At 38.4% G+C, this 19282-nt stretch overlaps 1 protein-coding gene across 4 annotated transcripts in view; it reads right to left on the bottom strand.

Annotated features, from left to right (window-relative positions):
* TASP1 (taspase 1) overlaps positions 1-19282 on the bottom strand; it is a 244006-nt gene that overhangs the window by 109002 nt on the left and 115722 nt on the right. For 2 of the 4 annotated variants that reach the window (XM_084887646.1, XM_084887644.1), the window contains exons 10-11: positions 12866-12931; positions 1905-1980 (exon numbers count right to left, since the gene is read on the bottom strand). In XM_084887646.1, coding sequence (XP_084743772.1) covers positions 1905-1980; positions 12866-12931 — 142 coding nt within the window. Of the gene's footprint in view, positions 1-1904; positions 1981-12852; positions 12932-19282 lie in introns of all 4 variants that reach the window. The other 2 variants (XM_084887647.1, XM_084887645.1) reach the window with 2 other exon arrangements.

The following is a 19282-nucleotide window of genomic DNA, read 5'->3' as shown; positions in this document are numbered from 1 at the left end:
ATTTAAGCTACACAATCTATGCTATTTTATTATTGTAGCCTGAGGTGAGTCAATACCACCTGAATGTATTTATTTGTTCATATTTCATTCACATCAATTTATTCAATAAACATCAGGTTGCTATCTTATGAGTATCATCCACCTATCAATGAAGAAAACTGATGAAAATTCCAACTCAAGGAATTTCATAGAGTGGGGTAGAAAATAAAGAAAAATAAATACATAAAGGCAATAAATATTAGACAGTAAGATATACTATGGGGGAAAATAAAACATGGAAGGAGGGGAGGAAATGTTGTCTGAGAGAATATTTACATGTTTAAGTAAGGCAGTCAGAGAAGATGTCAGTGAGCAAGTGAATTTTCTGAATAAAGAGCTGATGAGGGCAGGGGCAGGGGCTTGAGATACTAAAGGCAGAGAGCTAAAGGGGAAGGGAGCAACTCAAGCAATGATCCTATGGTGGGAGGAGGCCTGGCATGTGTGAAGAACATCAAAGCAGCCAATATAACTAACACTGAGTGAGTAAAGAAAGAAAAGCAACTGCTGGAGTCTAAGGGGAAGGAGAGGAGCACCTCATAAAAGACCTCTAGGCCCTTCATCAGTACTTTTCCTTTTCCTTTGGGTAAGGTGGGAAGCAGTTGGACAGTTCAAAGTGGAGGTATATACTAACACATGGATTTGACTTAGATTTGAACACCAATTCCGGTGTTGAGAATTGAATAAAGGGCAAACATCATACAACAAGAGGTCATCTAGGGTCTACTGCAATAACCCCAATTACAGATGATAGCACTTTAAATCTGTTGGTAGTAATGGAGTTGCTAAGAAGAAAACGTGTTGTTTTTTGTTGAGTGTGTTGTTGCTTTGGATGTGGATGAGATATAAAAGAAAAGAGTGTCAAAGTTAAGCATGACTCCAAGATTTTGGCCTGAGCCACTGGGAGGCTGGAGTTGCCATTTGCTGTGTGGAAAAGACTGCAAGAGAAGCAGGTGAGAAAAAGGCGGGCAAGATCAAGTGCTCCTATTTGGGCATGCTAAATATGTGGTGTTTGTTAGACAATTAAGTGCAGACTTTGAACAAGCAGTTGAATAACTGAGATCAGGGGAGAGGCCCAGGTTGGAAGAAAAAAATGTGGAAATCAGCATATACTAGTGTATAGCACTTGGCCCATTAGACTGGATGATAATACCAAAGCCTGTGGGTACACAAAAAAATAAAAATTCAAGAAGCAGGCCAACATTGAGAAGTCAGGGAGATGAGCAACATTAAAAGAAAGATGGAGAAGGAGCAGCCAGTGAGGTGGGAAGAAGCCAGGGAATATGGTATCCTGGAAGTCTATCAAGGTGAGTATTTCCAAGGGGAGCAAGTCATTCAAGCAACTGTGTCAAATGCTGCTCTACAGGACTAAGAAATGAGCACTGGATTTTAAAGGTGATTGTACATCCTGACAAGAACAGACTGGTGGAGTGGTGAAGGAAAAGACCTGACTGAGGAAGATTTTAAGAGTAAATTAGAGGAGATGACTGAGAAAAAAATGAACCTCAAGTACAGACAACCCCTTGAAGTTTCACTTTGAAGGGTTGCTGTAAAACAGGGAAGAAAATTGAAAGGGAGGCTAAACCGCTTAGGTGACCTATGCACTGAGTCTGAGTAGAACAGGGCTTTATTCAAGACATTACTCAAGAGACAAAGCCATCAAAAATGCTTGTGACACACAGGAGAATTAAAGAGAAGAAACAGTTACTTCTAGAAAGGAAGCAAAACATGGATTCCTGCCTGCCATCCCATTGCCTTCTAGGCCCCAGAAAGCAATGACCACATGGCACAGGTAAATGTCTCAGCAATGTCTCTCACTGACTTCTGTCACAGCCTCGTCTCATTCTATGCACTTTTAATTCACCCACCTTTAAACATGCTCCTGGTAAGCCATGGCCACACCCTCACAGATCTCAGGTTTCTAGGACTACCCAGAGCCAAGACCTGGAAAATAAAAGACCTAGAAAATCAGACATCACTGGCCTCAAACCAGAAGCAAAGTAGCAGTCCTTCCTTCATGCCAGTACACTTTCAAGAAGGGGAACTGAAGCCCACTTCTCCTGATCTCCAGTCAGCTGCCATTTTTTAAACCCTGGACTCATCGGTTCTCTTTAAAAATAAAAGAGACTGCAAAAACAAGTAATTAAAGACCAATGTTAAGGTCAACTGGAGCATAAATTCAACCTCCTTCTATTTTCCTCCTTCTGACCTTCTAATTATCAATCTATTCTACCTTTCCATAGCCAGTGAGAGACCACAGATGTATCTTATATTATGCATATGAGGTGTTAACTGAAAAACTGTCGAAGTATAGTTTTGGCAAATTAAATCAAATTAAAAAATGCTGCAGAAACCGGTTTGGCTCAGTGATAGAGCATCGGTATGCAGACTGAAGGGTCCCAGGTTCGATTCCTGTCAAGGGCATGTACCTTGGTTGCGGGCACATCCCCAGTAGGGGGTGTGCAAGAGGCAGCTGGTCGATGTTTCTCTCTCATCGACATTTCTAACTCTCTCTCCCTCTCCCTTCCTCTCTGTAAAAAATCAATAAAATAAAAATTTTAAAAAAATTTTTAAATGCTATTTAAATAAATTTCATGGTAAATAATCTTTTTGAAAAGACAAGCAACCCTTTGGAAGAGGGAGGAATCACATATGCATTTCTTTTTTATTTAAAATATATTTAACATATAACATTGTGTAAATTTAAGGTGTATAACATATTAATCTGATACATTTATATATTACAATATGATTGGCATTTTAGCAATAATTAACATCACTATCCTATTATTATCCTTTCTTTTTAATGGTTGGAATAATTAAATTACTTTAATTTAGTTATTAATTTAATTTAATTATACTAGTCACTTAGCAAGTTTAATAACTATAATATAATATTGTTGTCCATACATATGCACATATTAATTTAATTTGTCTATTAAGAACTTACTAAATGCAAGGCCCTGTGCCAGGCATTCAGTAGATACAAATATACCCACATACTTCCCTTTCTTCTAGAAGAGTTTATGTCACTACTTAAAGAAAACTTGAAACAAATTATTTTCACACCAAAAAGCTGATAATGATCATCACAGACCAAAAATCTAATACATACACAAAAAATAAAGAGAAAGGAATCTAAACATAACACAAAAAAAAAAAAAAAAAGTCATGATATTACAAGAGAAAGAAAAGGACGACAAAACAACCAGATAACAATTAACAAAATATCAATGAGGATATACCTATCAATAATTACTTTAAATGTAAATGGACTAAATGCTCCAATCAAAAGGCATAGGGTGGCTGGATGAATAAAAAGGTGAGATCCATATATTGCCTATTAGAGACTCATTTCAGACTCTCTCACACACACATACACACATACACACACACACACACACACACACACACACACACAGACTGAAGGTGAAGTGATTAGAAAAGATTTTTAATGCAAATGTAAACAAAAAGAAAGCTGGGGTAGCAATACCTATATCACACAAAATAGACTAAAACAAAGTCTAAGACAAGAAACAAAAAAGGACATTTCATAATGATAAGGGAATCAATCCAAGAAAAAGATATAAGGCTTGTAAATATCTACACAACCAACTTAGGAGCACCTAAATATATGAAATAAACATTAACAGACATAAAGGGAGAAATTAAAAGTAATACAATATTACAATAACATCCCACTTTTATCAATGTATAGGTCTTCCAGACAGAAAACCAAAAAAGAAACTGTGGCCTTAAATGACACATTAAGTCAGAAGGTCTTAATAGAACAGTTCATAGAAGAACAGCAGAATACACATTCTGTTCAAGTGAACATAAAACATTCTCCAGGATAGAGCATGTGTTAGGCCACAAAGCAGGTCTCAATAAATTTAAAAAGACTGAAATCACAACAAGAATCTTTTCCGAACATAACAGTATGAAATTAGAAGTCAAATACAAAAAGAAAACTGGAAAAACACAAACATGCGTAGGTTAAACAACTGATGGATCAATGAATAAATCAAAGAGAAAGTAAACAATACCTTGAGACTATTGAAAATGGAACAACAATGTTCCAAAATCTATGGGAAAGAGCTAAAGCAGATCTAAGAGGGAAGTTTATAGTGATACATGACTACTTCTAGAAACAAGAAAAATCTCAAAAATTCTAAGGTTACACCTAAAAGAACTAGAAAAAAGAACAAAGCTCAAAGTTAGTGGAAAAAAAGAAATAACAATCAGAGTGGAAATAAACAAAATAGAAATTTTAAAAATAGAAAAGATCAATGAAATTAGGCTTGTTCTTAGTAAAGATAAACAATATTGAGAAGAACTGTAGTCATACTCATCAAGAAGAAAAGAGAGGGCCCAAATAAATAAAATCAGGCATGAAAGAGAAGTTACAACCAACACTACAGAAACACAAAAGATCTTGAGAATATTATAAACAATTATGCAAAACAAATTAGATAACATAGAAGAACTGGATAAATTCCTATAAACATACCATCTTCCAAGACTAAATGGGGAACAAACTGAAATCTGAACAGACTAATTAGCAGTAACAAAATTGAAAACTCTCAACAAACAAAAGTCCAAGATCAGTCTTTACAGGTAAACTCTACCAAAAATTTAAAAAAGAATTAATAACTAGCCTCTTAAACTATTCCAAAAATTTAAAGAGTAAGAAATGTTTCCAAATTCATTCTAAAAGGCCAGCATTACTCCAATACCAAAACCAGACAGATACTACAAAAAATGAAAATATGGGCCAATATCAAACATGAACATAAATGCAATATCCTCAACAAATATTAGCAAACATAATTCAACAATATATTAAAAGGATCATAAACCTGATCAAGTGGGATATATTCCAGGAATGCAAGAATTGTTGAATACCCACAAATCACTCAACATGATACACCACAGTAACAAAACAAAGGACAAAAATCCTATCTAATAAAATAGTAATATGCAAATTGACCATCACTCCAACACATAAGATGGCTGCCCCCATGTGGACACAAGATGGCCACCACAAGATGGCAATTAAGGAAGGGCAGTTGGGAGGGGTCAGGCCAGCAAGTAAGGGCAGTTAGGGGTGACCAGGCCAAGAGAGGAGGGAAGTTTGGGGTGACCGGGCCTGTAGGGAAGGGCAGTTGGTAGAGACCCAGGCCTGCAGGGATGAGCAGCTGAGGGAGAGCAAGCCTATAGGGAAGGGCAGTTAGGGGTGATCAAGTCTGCAGGGGAGGGCAGTTAGGGGTGACCAGGCTTGCAGGGGAGGGGAGTTAGGGGTGACCAGGCTGGCAGGGGAGCAGTTAGGCATCAATCAGGCTGGCAGGGAAGTGGATAGGGGTGATGAGGCTGGCAGGCAGAAGCGGTTAGGGGCAATCAGGCAGGCAGGCAGGCAAGCAGTTGGGAGCCAGTAGTCCTGGAGAAGTCGGACATCCCTCGAGGGGTGCCAAATTAAAGAGGGTGCAGGCTGGGCTGAGAGACACACACATCCATGTACGAATTTCATGCACCAGACCTCTTGTCATATTATAATATCATAGAAAATGCATTTGTCCATCGTCAACGCCTATTTATGATAAAACCTTTTAACAAAGTGAGTATAGAGGAAATATACCTGAACACAATAAAGGCTACATATGACAAACCCACTCATCATACTCAGTGGTAAAAAGCTGTAAGTTTTTCCTCTAAGATCAGAATCAAGACATGCATGCCTACTCTCACCACTTTTGGTCAATGCAGTATTGCTCTAGCCATAGCAATCAGACAAGAAAAAGAAATAGAAGGCATCCAAATTGAAAACGAAAAGTAAAACTGTCACTATTTGTAGATAACATCCTATATAATAAAAGGCTAATATGCAAATTGATTGAATGGCGGAACAACTGGTCACTATGACATGCAGTGACCACCAGCGGGGGGCAGACACTCAATGCAGGAACTACCCCCAGTGGTCAGTGAGTTCCTACAGAAGGAACACTACTCAGCCAAATGCCAGGCTCATGGCTGGCGAGCGCAGCAGCTATGGCGGAAGCAGTGGCGGAAGCCTCTTCCACCTCTTTGGCAATCGGACATCCCCCAGGGAATCTCAGACTGCAAGAGGATGCAGACTAGGCTGATGGACCCCTCCCCAAAGCACAAATGTTGTGCACCAGGCCTCTAGTAATACTATAAATAAGAAATCCTAAAGATTCCACACAAAAATTAAAACAAATGAATTCTGTAAGGATACAAAATTAATATAGTATACAAAAATCTGTTGGGTTCCTATCACAATAATAAACTATCAGAAGGAGAAATTAAGGAAACAGTCCCATTTACAACTGCATCAAAAAGAATAAAATACCTAAAATAAATTTAATCAAGAAGGTAAAAAACCTGTACTCCGAAAAGAAAAATAAGAAATTAATAAAAGAAACTGAAGACAACACAAATAAATGAAAGGATATGCTATGCTCATGGATCGGGGAAAAAAATACTAGCATTAAAATGTCCACACTACCCAAAGCAATTTACAGATTCAATGCAATCCCTATCAAAATACTAACAGCATTCTTCACAGAACTGTAACAAATAATTCTAAAATTTTTATGGAACCACAAAAGACCTGAATAGCCAAAGCAAAGTTAATGGTATCCCACACCCTGATTTCAAACTACCCTACAAAGTAGTAATTAAAACAGTATGGTGCTGGCACAAAAACAGACATTTGGATCAATGGCACAGAATAAAGAGCCCAGAAATAATCCCATGCTTATCTGGTCATTTGATCTACAACAAAAAAGGCAGGAACATAATAAAGGGAAGAACCAGTGTCTTCACTAAATGATGCTGGGAAAACTGGACAGATATATGTAAAAAATATGAAACTAGACCACTTTCTTGTACCATATATAAAAATAAACTCAAAAATAGATTAAAGACTTCAATGTAAGACCTGAAACCATTTATATATATCAAAATCTAATATGCAAAGTGTCCCCTCTGGAGTTCAACTGACCAGGAGTTCAATTGTTCACTATGATGTGTGTTAACTACCAGGGGGCAGCACAGAACAAAGGAAGGCCCCAGCCCGTGGCAGGCAGCTGGGGAAGGGAAGCCCTGGCTGGCAGCTGGGGAAAGGAGTCCCCCGCCAACAGCCAGCAGCCAGCAGCCACTAGGGACCCTACCCATGCATGAATTTCATGCACTGGGCCTCTAGTAAAACTCATAAAAGAAACATAGGTAGTAAACTTTCTGACATTTCTCTTAACAGTATTTTTTTGTATATGTCTCCTCAGGCAAGGACAACAAAAGCAAAAATAAACAAATGGGACTATAATAAACTAAAAAGATTTTGCATAGCAAAGGAAAACATGAACAAAATGAAAACGCAACCTAGTGAATGGGAGATAATACAGTCATATGTCAATTAATGAAAAGGGTACATTCTGAAAACTGCAATGTTAGGTAATTTTATCATAAAGTGTACTTAAAACAAACCTAGATGGACTAGCCTACTACATAACTAGGCTATATGATATATCACTATTGCATATGTGTAGTTCATCATGGCCTGAAAAGTTGTTATGTAGTGCACAAGTGTATTTGCAAATTATATATCCAATAAGGGGTTAATATTCAAGATATCAGAAGCACTTATAAAACTCAACATCAAAAAAACAACCTGATTTAAAAATGAGGACCTAAATAGATATTGCTTCAAAGAATACATACAGATGACCAACAGGCACATGAAAAGATATTCAACATCACTAATCATCAGGAAAATGCAAAATGAAACCACATAAGATATTACCTCATACCTGTCTAAATGGCTATTATAAAAAAATAAAAAGGGAACAAATAACAAGTGGTAGCAGGGATATGAGAGAGAGAGAGAGAGAGAGAGAGAGAGAGAGAGAGAGAGAGAGAGAGAAAGAGAGAGAAAACCTTCCCTTATGCACTGTTGGTGGGATTGTAAATTGGTACAGCCACTATAGAAAATATGGAAATTCATTAAAAAATTGCAAACGGAATTATCATGTAACCCAGTAATTCCACTTTGGGACATTTATACAAAGAAAACAAAAACATTAATAGGAAAAGAGATATACACCCCTGTGTTCATTGCAGCATTATTTACAATTAGAGGCCGGGTACACAAAATTCGGTGGCGGAGAGGGGGGTGTCCCTCAGCCCAGCCTGCACCCTCTCCAATCTGGAACCCTTCAGGGGATGTCCAACTGCCACAGGGATCAGATCTAAACCAGCAGTCGGACATCCCTCTCACAATCTGGGACTGCTGGCTCCTAACCATTTGCCTGTCTGATTGCCCCTAACCACTCTGCCCACCAGCCTGAGCCCCCTAGCTGCTCCCCTGCAGGCCTGATTGACACCTAACTTCTCCCCTGCCAGCATGATTGTCCCCAACTGCCCTCCCCTGCTGCCCAATCACCTCCTACAGGGCTTAAGGGACTGGGGGACTGAGGATGGATGAGGAGGGGCTGAGTCGACTGAGGGACTCTGGCTGGATAAGGTGCATGGCACCTGCCACCCCCTGGTGGGGCTGAGAGGACTGGGGTACTCCGGCTGGATGAGCAGGGTTGAGGAGACTGGGCACCGCCATTTTGTGGCTGTGGATGCTGCCATTTTGTGAGGGTGTGGTAGTCAATTAGCATATCCCCTCCTTATTAGATAGGGTAGCCAAGCTATGGAAGCAACCTAGGTGTCCTTTGATAGATAAATGAATAAGAAAGATGTGATACATACACACAATGAAATATTATTCAGCCACCAAAAAAGAATAAAATCTTGTCATTTGTGACAACATGGGTGGATCTAGAGGGTTTTATGCTATGTGAAATAAGGCAAATAGAAAAAGACAATTACGTATGATTTCATTTATATGTGAAATCTAAAAAAAACAAATCAAAGAACACAAAACAAAACAGAGTCACAAACACAGAACAAACTGATGGTTGCCAGAGGGGAAAAGGGTAGGAGAGTGGGTGAAAAATGTGAAGGGGATAAAGAGGTACAAAGTTCCAGTTATAAAGTAAATAAGAAATGGAGATATAGTGTACACTATAAGGAATGTAGTCAGGAATATTATAACAACTTTGTACGATGACAGATGATTACTAGACTTATTGTGGTGATCACTTAGTAGGGTATATAAATGTCAAATCACTATGTTGTACATCTGAAACTAATAGAAAATTGTACGCCAACTATACTTAGATTTTTTAAGTGGTTAAAATGGTAAAAACTATTTGTAAAGAAGGTAGATCTCATGTTACGTGTCTTTAACACAGGAAAAAAAAAAGAAAGAAAAGAAAAGATTCAACAAGTATTTTTTTAAAATAGTGGTGCATATTATAAAAGATGGTGACTTATATTCAACAAAATACAGTTAAATAATGACCCACTACTCAGGACCAAGAAGTTTGCTAGGTACCTTTCATATGTCAACTCATTAAATCTTCACAAATATCAAAGTAGATATTTCTTCTGTTTTACAAATAATGTAAAACACCTAACTTGGGAGCAGCTAGGGGGCTCAGGCTGGTGGGCAGAGTAGTTAGGGGCAATCAGACAGGCAAATGGTTAGGAGCCAACAGTCCCGGATTGTGAGAGGGATGTCCGACTGCTGGTCACAGTCAATGTGTGAAAGTCTGAACAAGGACCCAAGTATCTACTCTGCTCCTCCCTAGCTAGGCAAATTTCCCTGAGGCCACAACATTAGTCAGAGTTTGCAAGGTCAGCCCCTGCCACCCTAACCTCTTCCTCACTCTCTACTCATTGCTCCCCACCCAGTGATGAGAGCAAGATGCTGGAGTTTATCCCTCAGGCTAATGACCATGTCCTGTGCAGCCTTGGGAGAGCACTACCCTGACCATAACTAACTGTCTTCCCTCTGCCTTTCAAGTATCACCTTCCAAAACTAAAAACCTAAAATGTAGGCCAGGTCTCTGGATTTTCTGCAACAGCATAAAGCACAAGTCTTTTTTATTTTGGCCAAACAATTGCGAAATTCTGTACTCCACCTTTCTTTTCTTTTTTTCTTTTCTTTTTTTTAAAAATATATTTTATTAATTTTTTACAGAGAGGAAGGGAGAGAGATAGAGAGCTAGAAACGTCGATGAGAGAGAAACATCGACCAGATGCTTCTTGCATACCCCCTACCAGGGATGTGCCCGCAACCAATGTACATGCCCCCGGCCGGAATCAAACTGGACTGCAGACCGACGCTCTACTACTGAGCCAAACCAGTTTCGGCTCCTCCTTTCTTATGACCTAAACACCCAACTCTACCATGTGTTTCCATTGTCAACCTCATAGCAACAGCCCCAGGAAAAATAAGGGTAAAGAAGTCACACCAAGACTCACGGATGGAAAGAACTGCAGACCATCTTTAATATCTTCAGGTTCTATGGGCTGATGATGGTTAGTCTTAAACTTGGAAAGGATGTAACAAGGTGAGCTGGGCATCCAAGTTAAAAAGCTACAATGGATGTCATGAACTGGAAACCTAAACTTATCTTTAGTCATATGAAACTATCTTCAATTAATGCAAGTTGGGCAAAGAAGGAAATAGCCATGGGAAAGAGGAAAATACCTTAATTTTATAATTTTAGCTTTATCCACCTAGTTAACAGAATCAAATCCAGTAAATGTGTTGTTATCCCAACTTCCTTATCATCAATTTAAAAAAGAAAGGAGCCTGTTTAAGGAAATTGAGTTTCTTTTCCAACATGGCACACACAAGCTCTCAGAATTTCAGCTTAAATGTAGAATCTAGGCTTCCTAATATCTAGACATGAGAGTAACACTTAAAGAACAACAAATCAACTTATTAAACAACATATTGGCCAACAATAAAATTGACACATAATACAAACTGATACTTTTTGAAGAAAATAAAGATGAAATAATGAATTATCTATTTTAAACTTTAGTTTATTCAAATACTACAATTTTCCATAGACATAGGGCCATACTTAATTATGAGCACAAGCTAACTCTTAAATATTAAGTGTATAGGTTTCCATGTGCTACCAGTATTAAATTAAAAATTATACTCATCTCTTCAAATTAAAAAACAGAAAACAACTTTTTTGCAATTATATTACTGTGGTTTAGACTCAACATTAATTTGCATTTGGACTTCACCTGATAGACCACTGGCTGACAGTCTAATTTTTCCACTAATACAAGGAATGAATCTAGCCCTAGCTGGTTTGGCTAAGTGAATAGAAGGATAGCCTTCGGACTGAAGGGTCCCAGGTTCAATTCCAGATGGGGCACACGCCAGGTTGCGGGCTCAATCCCAGTAGGGGGTGTGCAAGAGGCAGCCAATCAATGATTCTCTCTTATCATTGATGTTTCTTATTCTCTTTCCCTGTCTCTCTGAATTCAAGAAAATTTTAAAAAAAGAAATGAATCTAGGTCAGGAGACTGCTTGCTACAATAGGTAGGCAGAATAACATGGACCTGAAATGACAGGGTCAGATAAGTAGAAATAAAAAGAAGCAAAAGTATATGAGGATGGTATCCAGATTTCAAGTCTGAGCAAAGAACAAAATAATGATGGCAATAAAAGAGATGAGGGAATGCAGGAGAAAGATGGCCAAGAAGTGGGAATAAGAAAAAGATTTTGTTGAGTCTGCTGAATTTGATATGTATACATGACATCCACAGGGGCATGTCCAACAGGAAGTAGGTAATGACTCACATAGGCCTCAAGGGAAAAGTCCAGAGTAGAAGCAAATAAACCCTAAGAGATAACTGTTGAAATGGGAACACAGCAATCATACCAAATCACCAAGAGAATGCACACAGTAAGATGAAGGCAAGATAGAAGGGGCCCAAATCTGCAGTTGTCAGCAATGGGAAGAATTGTGAAAAAGGCAAAGATAGAGCAGGTCAGAGAAGCAGAACAAACCAAAAAAATCCCAGAATCTATGCTACTTACAGAAAACAGCCACCAACATCAGAGATTTCAGAAAGAGTCAAGTTATCATGAGAAGAAGGACATTGGATTGAAGAGGGAATGGAAGGAGAGGCAGGCATATCAATCTTCCTTACTATGAAGTCATGGGGGTTGGGGGGGGGGGGGGAGGCCTAGGGCTATAGCTTGATAGGTAGAACCAAACCAATATTATTTTGTCAATATAAACCAGTATTATTTTGTCAACCATGCATATCACCACATTAAAAGAAAAGGCTTCGGTAATCTGGCACAAGCACATAAAAACTTGGATCTAGACACCAACCATTCAGCTATTAAAATTCACCATCACCCCCCAAACACACACATACACCCATATACACACACACTCATTTCTATATGATAATAACTTTTTAAATACAGGTACAAAAAGAAAATGTACATTTTATTAAAAGTGCAAAGGATTGTATGTCATAAATTATATATTTTGAAATACACCTTATAAGTTTTATGTCAACATTTTACTCAAGAGAATATCTCTTAGTTTTGAAATGCCTTGCTACTTTTATGTCTGTGATCTAAATTTGGCACTAACATGAGTCATTTCAGAGGAAAAAAACAACATATCTTAAGTTATAGTTAACTCCAGAATTGTGTTGAAATGTTAGGAAATCATTTACACTGTAATACTTATATTGTGAAATGATCCTTAAAAGCTTTCAAATATCAAAGATTTTTTTTATGCAACAGTGCTCTTTTCTGTGCAGTGTCTTAGCACATGCTTACATAAAAATATTGTTTTTAATCATTAAATAAGCTACAAGGTTGAAGTTATGAAAAATGGCCATGAAAGCAGCAAATACCTGAGGTACTCACAGCTGTGGAGTAGGGATTATGAGCTCCAGTATTTTCAGCCCAGCAGCCACATCCATAAAGAGCAGCCTGGGAAAAAAGAAAATAGATAAATATAATATTACAGAAATATTATAAGTATCTAGAGGCCCAGTGCACGACATTAGGGGTGAGGAGGTACGGGGGGGGGGGGGGAGTCCCTCAGCTCGGCCAGTGCCTTCTCGAAATCCAGGAACCCTCGGAGGCAGTCGGACATCCCCCAAGGGGGGATGACATGACAGCTGTGAGCCCAGCTTCTGGCTGAGTGGTGCTCCCCATGTGGGAGCACAGTGACAACAGAGAGCAGCTCCTGCATTGAGCGTCTGTCCCTTGGTGGTCAGTCCACGTCATAGAGACTGGCCATTCCATGGTTCAGTCGATTTGCATATTAGCATTTATTATACAGGATTACTAGCTTTCAACAGAGGGCAAAATCATACCCATCTAATAAATTTTGTAATGATGTATAACAGCCAGGCAATAATACCAGAGGTTATATAAAACCTATCCAAATAACATTCTAACAGTATATTTTCAGTTATTGCAGTAATCTAAATATTTTCAGAAAATAGCAAAAGAATGTTTCTTAGTTTTATCAATAGTAATTTTTCTTCGCCTGAAAAATCTTCCCCCATTGTAATTTGTCAGCTAATCGCTCTTCTGGCCCCTTGAAATCATTATGGTTGCCTTACAACAGTGGTTCTCAGACCAGGTGTGTGTCAAATTTTGGGGTGAGCATGGTGACAGGAGCCTTTGGTTCCCAGATACTCTAGGCCAGTGGTCTGGGGACAAGGCCAGGAATCGGCTACACTCATCAGGGCCCTGGAAGGCTGTGATGCCAGTGGTTCTTCTGCCATGCTCTAGGAAACCCCATTGAGGAGGACCTTTCCCATGCCTCCCTTGGGTGGAACAATAGGAACTGCAAACAATTATGTACCAAAGGGCCCAGTATATGCTCACTGTTGTGCTAGATTCTGCCAGGTATAAAGAAAAGAGGAAAAAGAGCCTGTTTAAGGTAATAACTTTGTGAAGTGTTGGGGCAGAGTTATAATTCTCAAATCATTAGGAATGCAGTAAGTTACAATGATTTTATAAAAGAATGGGTCAATCATTCCAATTTTGTTTCTAATTAATGCTACCCAAAATGTCTGGATTCATCTCTTCAATATCCACAACCACTTCTCTACCTTTGGAAAGGAAATCACATTTAATAATTTTCCACTCTTTAGTTAGAAGCAGATTTATATTAAAAAAACAAACAAACAAACAAAAAAACTTAAATAGTTATCTAGAAAAATACAACAATGTGAAATAGCACATGTTTGGTGAGGATGAAAAACTGAAAACAACCTAAATGTCAATCAGTAAGGAAATGGCTAACCTGGCATAGCAATATGCGGAATTCAATACAAAGTTTAAAAAAATTTAAATTAGTTCCTCAAAAAGAAGAAAGAGGTAACCCATGACAATACATTCAGTATCCAGATTGACTGATGGAGGAAAAAGATATTCCCATAAAATAGTACTATTATTTTCTAGGAGCTCACTTTTTCTGAGGACTGGAGAAAGAAGATAGTGGTAACCAAATGTTAGCTTTCTATTACATCCTATTCTTTCTCACAAGGACTTCAGAACTCATTTGCTCTAATATTCTACCAAGAGCAGGAATCTCCATGAAATATCCCAGACACTTCTGAATCCAAGAAGCTCGCTATCTCATAAGGGAACAATCCCTTTTGGACACTTCCCATTGGCAAAAAGTTCTTCCTTCAATTGCGTAGGAATATCTGCTCTATCATAACATTCACCCACTAGTACTGGTTCTATTCTCTGGAAATGTACTAACCTCCTCCTAAAGATCTCTGAATTTTTAAAAACAGCTATCCTAGAGTCCTGATTACTCTTTTCTCACTCGAAGAATACTAGATTTGTAAACCGTTCCTCAAGACTTTAAAATGTACACACACACCACACACCCAGTCTCCTAGTCACCCTCCTTGAAAAATAATACAAAACCAAGGAAAATTGGAGATGAAGTCTTGTGACCCACAGTTGCCATCCCCAGTTGTCATGAATATAGCCCTCTTAAAAGTAAATCTGATCAAGACCCTCAAACCTCAGAGGGAAGGCAGCGAAGGGTGGGGGGAAAGGGAAGAGATCAACCAAAGGACTTGTATGCATTCATATAAACCTAACCAATGGACATAGATACTAGGGGGGTGAGGGCACGAGTGGGGGTAGGTGGCAATGGGGGGATAAGAAGGACACATGTAATACCTCAATCAATAAGGAAAAAAATCTGAAAGTTTAAAAAAAAAAATTCATACTAGATTAAAAAAAGCATCCTCTTTAGGAACTGCATTAAAGCAATCTTTAATGTAGAAACATAAAAGATGATTTGGATAAAAAATTGGATGTGCTGATGGTGTCACATATCTTTTCAACATACTAAAAACCATTGAGTTATACACTTTAAATGGGTGAATTATATGGTATGTGAGTTATATCTCAATAAACCTGTTTTAATAATAAGCAAAAAAAAAAAAGTTAAACCAAGAACTGAACACAACACTTCCAACATAGCAGACAGTAGAAAGATTTTACTGCCGTTGAAAACACTATGCTTCCTAACTACATAAGACGGCTCGTCAGAGTGGCAACTGAAAGTCTACAGAAGGGATTCGGCACATGGATTTCATAAGAAAACTGGCAGACTCGTATGATAAGCCATTCTGGCACTGCCTAGGACAGCTCCTGGGTCAGCCAAAGCCTCAGAGAACACAGGACCTCAGGAGAAGGGCCCATTCTTCCTTCATTGAAAACCCTGGACATTAGCCCATTGTCCTTCCATTCCCCCGACACACACCACACACACACACACACACACACACACACACCACACACCACACACACACCACACACACACACACACACCACACACCACACACACACCACACACCCACACACCACACACACACACACACACACACACACCACACACACCACACACACCACACACACACACACCACACACACCACACACACACACACACACACCACACACCACACACACACCACACACACACACACACCCCCACACACACCACACACCACACACACACCACACACCCACACACCACACACACACTCTAAATAAGGGCACAAGGATACCTCTTAGAAATCCAGAACATTTATTCTTACTCCTTTTTCTTCTAAGCAAATTCTCTTTGGGCTACTTCTCCTCAATTTTATGACCTAAAGTTGTCTTATTTTGTAACTTTCTGAAATTGCTTGGGCTAAGAAACAGGTAAGATAAAAGAATCAGAGATTGTCTCTCAATTATCCACTTCTTTCGATAAAATAGAGCAACCTTAAGCAGGCCTAAAATAAACAATTTTAAAAGTTTCCTTCTTTTTTGTAGTAAAATTTTATTGAAGCTATTATCATGCAGTAAAATTAGGTCATATAAATTATATTACTATTATTATTATTATTATTATTATTATTTAATCTTCTCTGAGTTTTAGTTTCCTCTTTTATATAATGAGGATAATATCAATAAAAACACCTCCCTCCTAGTGCTGTAGTATCATGTGAATTAACATGCCAGTCACACATAGCATAAACAGAAGCTATATCAGGGGTCCTCAAACTTTTTAAAGTGGGGGCCAGATCACGGTCCCTCAGAGAGCTGGAGGGCCGGACTATATGAACTACTAATCCCTACTGTAACACCTTGGCTGCGCTCACTGCCCAAAAATCCTGGCGGGCAGGATCAGACTCCCCTGGGGGCTGCATGTGGCCCGCGGGCCGTAGTTTGAAGACCCCTGCGAGCTGTTATCATGAGGGACTATGGTAAGTAATTTAATGAATTATGTCATTTAATCTTCTAGAACTTTGGAGAAAGTAGCTATTTGTCTCCATTTATAGCTGTGAAAAGTAGAGCTTAAAGACATTGAATACTGTCCATAGTAAGGAGACTGGTAAATGGAAAGGTGGAATTAGATTAAAGGTCCATACTCTTAACCACTCAACTTAACTCAACTGTCTATTTGTATTTGAGTAGCGGGAAGGGATAAGGGAAGCAAAGACTATAATAAATTTCATGCTCATGTCCCAGTTTTACATCTAATTATTATAGTAAACTAAAGAAGCAAATAAGTTCTCATTCAAATTGCCATTTTATAAAAGAATGAGAAATCATTCCTATTTTGTTTCCAATTAATGCCACCCAAAATGTCTGGATTCATCTCTTCAATATCCACAACCACTTCTTTACCTTTGGAAAGGAAATCACATTTGATAATTTTACACTTAGTTAGAAGCAGATATATTTAAAAACTTAAACTGTTATTATATATCTAAAGAAGGATAATATGCTAAAAAATTTTAAATATTTGTACATTTAAATATATTTGAAAGTATCTAGTTTTAGCACATTTAAATTTTGCATGGCCAAAACTGCTTTGGCTCAATGGATAGAGAGTCAGCATGTGGACTCAAGGGTTCCGGGTTCGATTCCTGTCAAGGGCATGTACCTTGGTTGCAGGCACATCCCCAGTGGGGGGTGTGCAGGAGGCAGCTGATCGATGTTTCTCTCTCATTGATGTTTCTAACTTTCTATCCCTCTCCCTTCCTCTCTGTAAAAAGTCAATAAAGTATATATATATATATATATATATATATATATATGTGTGTGTGTGTGTGTGTGTGTGTGTGTGTGTGTGTGTGTGTAAAAAAAGAAAGAAAGAAGTAAATAAAAAAAATTTGCATGTGTATTTTATCATACTCTATCCTGATTATCAAGAGGAACAGTTCTTTACCTCTCATGTGATGCTTACATATTTCCAGGCTAGGCAAATTACATCTCCTTTCCAAGCAATATAATCTAATTAAGCAGCTGTATTTTGCTACAAGTACTTGTCCTCTCTCCTCCACACCCTTTCCTGAGTTTTCATCTCTTACAAACTGTGCATTCATAAACTAGCCAAGTGGAGCAAATAAACATTAAGCTTTACGGAAGTATTTCTTTATCCAGGAGAGTCCTCTTTGCAGTGACAGAATGGCTTCAAGACTATTTAATGTAATATCCTGCTAACACAGTCCAGAACTATCCTTGGTTCGGTTGTTGCTATTTATTAACCAAAACAAACAAAAAAAAACAGTGAGAAAGTCATGGGAATTGCAAAGCTATGAAGGGGGCTTGCTGGCTTTTTTCTCTCCTTCTTCACCAAGGCATCCAAAACTAAACTGATATGCCAACTTTGGTTTTCTTATTCCAAACTCGACAAATACACAGGACTTTATAATGTGGAAAAATGCCATGACGAGACAAAGGCTTTTTATAATGAGTTCAAAGCATTGTACGCATGTTGAGTAATGAGTCCCCATAAATCCCCTTCTACAGTAGACAAAGAATTGCACAAAATTAATTGTTCTTCCCTTCCTTTTTCCCCCAAAGGATAAAGTAGTTTATCCACAATAAGGGGCAGATTAGGGAACAACACTTGAGGCTTTGCAAAGATGTCCTCCATGAATCAGATCACTCTGCTGCCAGCATTCACTAACCACCATGTCCAAAGCAACTGTGGCATCAACTCTTCTTTAAACATGAGAAATAAAGTGAAAGAGCAGCAAAGCAGTGCTCTACATGTAACATAAGATCCAAATACTGAGCTTAACCATACCCTTGCAACTACTTTAACAGATTCCATGATGGTGTCCGATTCATTTGTTCAGTTAACAAATATTTATTAAGCCTATAAGCAATGTGCCAAATTGGTTTATACTACTCAGAAAGCTTCCTAGATCAAAGACTGTTAAACTTTATCCTCAGTATAGCCCTAGAGGCTGATGATAGGGGGCAAAGGGAGGGGGAAGGGCAAAGATGTGCAAGTGAACTGGAAATAAGCCAGTTGCACATACATTAGACCTTCCTTATAAACAGATTTCTTGAATGGTATCATATGTGGTAACCTGAAATACTGGTTAGTCTATAAAATAGCTGATATGCTCAATCAGAGGAGCAATCTAGGGGGTCAAATGTTCCTTGAATGGAAGGAATACAAAATGTAACTCTAAAATCACTTTCCCACCTAAAAAGCAAGCAGTAATAATAGTCAGGCAGAGCTTGCTCCTAAAAAGAATGACACTTACAAAGAAAGAAAAGGGAAATCAACACACATTTATTAAATGTCTACTATATGCCCAGCATGTCCAAAGTAGTAAAACCCAGGATTAGCCGTGGTAAAGATCAGAAAGAGCCCTATTACTATGAGAATTTATTTTAGAAAGAATCTTTAAAAGTTTTTGATTGATGATTTATGCTACACTAGTAGCCCTGCGCACAAATCCGTGTGCCAGTAACTTGTCAGTAGCTCACTGCCGCCCTCCAGTAGCTCT

This window comes from Pipistrellus hanaki, assembly GCF_964339955.1.
Source record: "Pipistrellus hanaki genome assembly, chromosome: 6".
Lineage (NCBI taxonomy): Eukaryota > Metazoa > Chordata > Mammalia > Chiroptera > Vespertilionidae > Pipistrellus > Pipistrellus hanaki.
Note: the sequence above shows the minus strand (reverse complement) of the source record. Positions and strands in the feature narration are given on the sequence as shown.